Source organism: Gordionus sp. m RMFG-2023, chromosome 2, assembly GCF_954871325.1.
Source record: "Gordionus sp. m RMFG-2023 chromosome 2, tfGorSpeb1-WG-v2, whole genome shotgun sequence".
NCBI lineage: Eukaryota > Metazoa > Nematomorpha > Gordioida > Chordodea > Parachordodidae > Gordionus > Gordionus sp. m RMFG-2023.
In genome coordinates this window covers 35294356-35301018 of record NC_088776.1, presented here as the reverse complement: position 1 = coordinate 35301018, position 6663 = coordinate 35294356, and the positions used below count along the sequence as shown (strand labels likewise).

General features: G+C 26.6%; 1 protein-coding gene across 1 annotated transcript; it reads right to left on the bottom strand.

Annotated features, from left to right (window-relative positions):
* Positions 1-600: 600 nt before the first annotated feature.
* Positions 601-6224, bottom strand: LOC135924288 (superoxide dismutase [Cu-Zn]-like). Its single transcript, XM_065459343.1, has 5 exons — positions 6195-6224; positions 2693-2783; positions 1349-1418; positions 884-1067; positions 601-744 (listed from the first exon to the last, which is right to left on the bottom strand). Exons 1-5 carry the CDS (start codon positions 6222-6224, stop codon positions 601-603), a joined length of 519 nt encoding a protein of 172 aa, XP_065315415.1.
* Between the last annotated feature and the right edge of the window lie 439 nt (positions 6225-6663).

The following is a 6663-nucleotide window of genomic DNA, read 5'->3' as shown; positions in this document are numbered from 1 at the left end:
ATAAAAATTTTGATTTTGCCGCTATAATAATCAAGTTTATGTAGAATACCTAATCTCTGAATTTCAGATAATTTCGATGACTCTTTGTTATATACATATTTGCAATGCTCGGGTTGACTCAAGACAAAAATATTAACAACATACACATAGATCGTATACAGACAACAATACCGTATCTCGATAACTTTGTTCAGATCATAAAAAATTAATTAAGCTAACCAGCAGTAGAGCATCTAATAGTAAACAATTTTTTTTTCTTTCCCTACCTTGTTACACCCATCATTTGTCGAATAAGATATAACATGTATATTTTGCATGTTCACCATATAAGAGGCTTTCGGCTATTAACTGGGCATTATATTATAGGAATGAAGGAGAAGTCCAACATGACTGACTAAATATTTATTGATAAATATAAATCAAACTCATACTTACTTTTTTTATAATACTTCAAATTATAATAAAAATATCACAATTTTAATGCGCAGATTATAATATCTAAAGCATGCTGGCAATAAAAAAAAGTTTTAAAAAAAAAATTGTATATTTCAAATTTTGTTTTAATGATTTATAAAAAAATATAATAAAAATTGCATAGATCTAACCGTTTCTATTTAAATAAGAAACTCTTTCTGGAGGATAATAAGGTTCTATGATACAACAATCCACGCGTCCTCCTGAATTGCCCGTCCTCAAGCTTTCTTCATTTCCCCCCAATCCCAAATCGTCTCTTAGAGCGTGAACCTAAATATAATTCAAACAAATTAAATTAACAAGTATTATTGTAAAAATTAACAATACATTTTTATTCTTAAAATTTATTAACAAACGCACATAAATAACGGGAGGGAAATAAAATAAAAATTATTTGAGCTATTATTACTACTAAGGCTCTTCCCATGATATTTCTTTCGTTATCCAGCAAACTTATAAGAGAGTCCCATTTGGTTATTTTAGTTATTCCAACTCTAGTTATTCCATTTCTAGGTATCCTATTTGCTAAAAATACATTCCCCACTATAAAATCATCCCCCGACGTAAATGCATTCCCCAAATCTCCAACGTGTCTTGTATGTTTTTAAAATAATTGACCAAATTTGTTATGCAAAAACCGCCAATATTTTCTTAAAATTCATATATGTTTATACATTTATTTTTACGAAATGTTAAGAGTTAACGTGTTGAATATTTTAATCCATATTTGATAAATATATTCTTTAGGCTACCCCGTTAAAATAAAATAAAAAACCCAATTTTATTTTAGCAGACAAAAATATTATATCATCCTTATAAATCGAACAACTTAATACTTACGATATCAATAAAATTGTTTTTTTTATTAGCTAACCTAAATGGCGATGACGGGGCTCCATGAACCTTATCAAAAGGGTTAAAATGTGGGCCTGCCCCTTGGCAATCTAGATCATTTCGTTTCGTAAAAAAAATTAATAATGATTAATAAATAAATTTAGACCGAATTATTTTCAATCAATTGATGCTAGAACGGTTTTGAGGAATATGGCAGCATTTTGTTATTACAAAATATGTCAATTTTAACCTGGATTTTTTTATTGTATTTTAGGCGAAAATATATTTCTATATCAAGCATTTTAAATGGATAGTTTAAAAACATATTGAATTCAAAATAGAAGTGTATCCTGGTACTCGCGTATATTTCAAAACGATTCAAAAATCAATTTAGATGGTTAAAGATTAAATAAATACACGCAATATTTCGGAACTAAGTTGATGATCATTAGATAGAAAAATATAATGATAGTTTTGTAATACATATGTACCCTGGTAATCGCTTATACTTCAAATATCTAATTCTAAAATCAACATTTATGGTTAAAGATTAAATAAGTACACACATCCTTATTATTTCTGAGTTAAATTAATATTCATAAGATAGGAAAATTATTTTTTTATACTGAGGAATCGGGAGCATTTTTGAACCCTCGTTTTCAATCAATAAATATTAATGGATATTTAAAAGAAAAAATGCTATTCCAGTGCAATTTCAACACGATACGTTTCTTTCTGCTGCCTTTCATGGACAATCTAGCAAACTGTGAAACCGCCAAGTTGACTTCAGAATCCTATCTTAAAATATTATACTAAATAACATTCTTATCAGTCTAAAAAACAAGTGTTATTTGTAATCTCATGTCAAGGACAATAGAGTTCTATTTTGGAAAATATTAATTGAATCTTACCACTTTCGATTTAGCAAAAAAATCTTATGTGTTTCAGCTAGAAGCATATAAAACGAGAGTGTATTTTTAAATAGCTAGGTTCACTTTGAGTTTGAACTCCAGAATATCTTTAAGCTCTTCGAATCTAAATAAATAATTTTTTTTCATGATCATTATAATCTAATAAAATGGTTGAATTGGATATTAATAATTTGAGTAATAAATATTATTATAGTAGTTTCTTTTTAATTATGTTTAGTAAATAAAATTAAATTTATTCAACGCCGCTACTCCACCACTAACTACGCGATTGATTAAAGAATTTAGATTATTATATATTTAAAATGAAATTCTTAATTAATCATGCTCTTGTAATTTATATTAATTCTTGTTTATAAAATAAATATAAAAACACTATATCATTTGTATTATATATACTATATTTTAAAAGTGTAAAAAAAGATATGAAATAATTCATCATAATATTAATATACTTCCGCTTAAATTTCCTATTTGATGTACGTGCATTCCATGATACCCCGGTTCCAACCCAGAAATTCTACCGTAGATCAATACATCGTGTGGCTTTAGAGATTAGCCAAATAATTTTTTTTTTTAAAACTATTAAATGATATATGGTATAATAATATAATTTTCGTCACTGAATTTACTAATATGGACATTTAGCCCTTAATCCCAGATATTCATCGATTTAAATAAACATAATTTTAAAAAAATATATATTAAAATTAATAATAGATTGCATTTTGAATTAGCTAAACAAATTTTTTGTTGTGACAGGAATAGTAATTTCTATTTTATATAATATCGTGTAATTTTTTCTAATAAAATTTAAAAAATTTAGATGATAGTACCAATTGTTGGAATATTAATTTCCCTCGAAGAACTCCATAGAATATACATATTGCATACAAACCGATCATAGTGAAATACTTTTATATTACTTCAAGGGAGGTAGGTAGAATTACAATTTAAATGTATCACAATATTATAACAATATTTTACAATTTGTGTAATTTTTTTTTCTTTTATAAAAGATTAATATAATTTGAATGCTTATTGATGTACAATAAATAAAAAAAGTTATTTTACTTTGTGGATATATGAATATGAATATATTTCATAAAAAAATATCTGAAAAATTAGTTATAGGTTGAAATAGAAATTGTTATTCTATATTTGAATAACCTGATAATTTCCATTTACACTTTTAGTTGTATGATATAATCAGAGCTATATTTAAATAGCCAGGGATTTTTTTTTAATTTGCAGAATCAGGTAAGTATTGTCTCTAAGGCTAAAAATGTTTATAAAGATTCTCGATGAACATTAAAAATTTAGGGCAATTATCCTAGCGCAAATTATTTCTTATTTAAATTAACGTAAGTATAAATCATATGAATAAATAAAATGTTACCTCATCGTGGGTGAAGTCGAAACGCCTTGAAACTGGCTAGTGTTAGTGATAAGCTCCGCTCGAGAAGTCTCGCGCCTTCAGATGTACCCAAAAATATCTTCTATTTTCGAGAAATTTTTTGAGGCTTGGATTCTAAGCGAGATGCTTACTTCCCACAAATTTTTTTAGTGGGGGGGGGAGGCTAAAACATCAACATCAGTTGTTGCCTAGAGAGAGCCGAGCTATTTACCAATACTATAATTTATTGCATTAAATTAATTAAGTTGGTCAGTTTATATGAAAAGGTAAATATATGATTAATATTACGATGATGATTTTGTGTCCAATATTTTAAAAAAAAATCGTTATTAAATTTTTATTCGCCAATAACCATTAAATAAAAATGGAAAAACAACAAAATTCCTAGAAGAATTATGGTTGTTAAAACCTGAGATTTCTAAAGGTCATTTAAATTCAATATGGTTTGATAAAAATGGTAATATAAAAAGGATACAGACATTGACAATTTTGGTGAACCATCAAGTTGAACGTAATCGATAATTATTTGAAATTGATATTTAGTTTGATTCAATTTCTCAGCATACAAAAGCTTCCTTTCTGATACTGCAGATGAAAATAGAGTTTATTCCTGGACATTTTATTGCAATGTTTTGATACGCCTGCCAAAAAGATGAAAAATTAAAAAATAAAAGCAATACCAAAAAAATGCTTAATACAATAGAGACATTCATGAGCATTCTATTTTATTTTCTATCGGCCTAGGTCGGGCCTGGGTTTTTGAATATTTTTTTAATGTGCCAAGGCTTACATTTTTTAAATTTAAATTTAGATTATTTCAACAGTTGCTAACTTAAAAATATATTGCAATTTTTTTCTTCCAAGAATAATAAATTTCAGGATTGTAAACAATGCACAAATAAATACATTTAAATATTGTTTATTTTCTAAATACAATAAATTAAATTTTTAGATATTGGTTTCCCTGGCTTGGGAAAATATTTTGAAACTTATTATGGGCTTGGGCCATAGAAAATTTTAATAATATTAAATATGAACCGGGCTCGGCTTGGGCTTTTTTTTAAACTTTTTTTAAATTGAGCTTGGGCCGGGCATGATCAAAAAATTAAGGCCCTAAGAAGGTTTCTTCAATACACATCACCTCAAATTCAAAATGAAGTAATGACAACAATAGTGTTGGAATCTATCTCAATAAATTATTAAAACATTGAGATGTCGTATTTTGCCAAAAATGCAGCAGGTTGTGGAAATTTGAGTTTAATTCTTTAGTATATTTTTTTGTGGAAAAATCCAAGAAAATTTAATATAAATAATTGATTTCGAAATTCTTACTTCTTAAAACATACAAATTGCATTTTAAAACAACTTAATGATTTAAATATTAATTCGTATCATATAGTAAACCAGGCGATGATTGTGCAAATGCCATGTCTGGGGAAAATGGAGAAGTATCAACTTTGCTCCAAAAGATTAATATAAAGGTGTCGCATACATTGTTTCAATCACAAGTTATATCTTGTTGTTAATAATTGGTAGAATTTCTGTATTTTTAATTTTTCAATTAAGCAAACGAATTGTATAGTTTCTTTGGGCGTTTTAACATATCCTTTAAATATACAGGCCATACTTTTAAGAGACTTTTGGACAAGAGATAGACTGAACATTTGGCATTATCTCTTATTATTTATGATAATTACTTAGGCCGTTAGGATTTATGAAATAGTAACAACAATTGATCGATTAAATAAGCATCTTTAGTCAGTAAATACTAATATAATGGATGCTAAAAATTGTGTTGACCCCAAAATTAATATATTAAAAAATTAAAGGTGAAAATTCATTATACTTGATAAAGATTAAAACTGAAAATAATCTTATATCAAAAATATATCCGACCCCGAAAAATCTTCAAATTTTCGGTAATACACCTAAAAATCTTCTTAATCTTTTGGTTGATACCAAACTAGAATTTGATTATGGAAAATTTTTTAAAAATGATATTATTATGAAATATAGTTGATTATTTTGTTGAACGTTTCTGACGAGTATACTAAAACCATTTATCATGTTTTAATACATTCCCCCCTTGACCAAATTTATATTATTGCAGATAAAATGGCTCCAAGGTGTCCTTATTGAACCTTAATTTTGAAACATTACATCATTAAATGAAAATATCGTAAATATTAACGGCTGAAGTAGCAGGAAGACATGATTTTGTAAATATTATTTTGCATTTAGTTAATTATATAAATGCTATTCAGCAACTATATCATTAGGGTATCAACATCTTTTTCTGAGACCTCATTCTCTACACTCAAGAGGGTTTAATCAAGTATCAGAGATCAATAAAATTTAGTTCTTAATCTATATCCTTGTTCGACTTATTTGTATATTAATTGTTCTTTGCATTTGAAAATTTTAGCGAAAATTTTCTATGATTGTGTGACCATTTATTTTATTTCAAAACATACAAATAAAAATTCCCTGCTACGGGCCTGAAGAGGTTATTAAGTCTAACATGCATAAAATTTGCAAACTCTTTCTAAAGATTCTTTGCAAGGACCCATATCGAGTTCGTAAAAGATTACCTGATTCAATTGAGAAATAAAATTAAAAATTTTTTATTTTTTAATTTCCTAAAATATTTTGAAATGTATTTTTCAAAGCTCATTTTTTGGGATGAGAGATTAACTTCGGTTCAAAATAGGGTTTAGATTCAAAGATCTAAAAATAAAAGGTTATATATTTTTGATTATAATATATTAAATAATTTTATATAAAATTTTAAAACTAACATTTTTTATGCTGCATTAAATTTCGTAATCCATAGGGGAAAAATTTCATCCCAACTTTCCTTCAATGGCTGACCAGATAATTTAAAAAAATGATATCAAAGAGATCTTCTCATTTACAATTTGAATGCAAGGGAGATTTTAAAGGAAATCCAGGATTTCGAAAAAAAAATATGATCTATGGCTACAAATAAATATAAAATGTTTAGAGCTA

Excerpts from the sequence above, each read along its gene's own strand:
- LOC135924288 (XM_065459343.1), bottom strand. The coding sequence starts at position 6,224 with ATGGGTCCTTGCAAAGAATCTTTAGAAAGA. Across the intron at positions 1,419-2,692 it reads AATAGGAAATTTAAGCGGAA|ATTGCCAAGGGGCAGGCCCA; the intron begins GTATATTAATAT and ends GAAATGATCTAG. Across the intron at positions 745-883 it reads TCATGGGAAGAGCCTTAGTA|GTTCACGCTCTAAGAGACGA; the intron begins GTAATAATAGCT and ends AATTATATTTAG.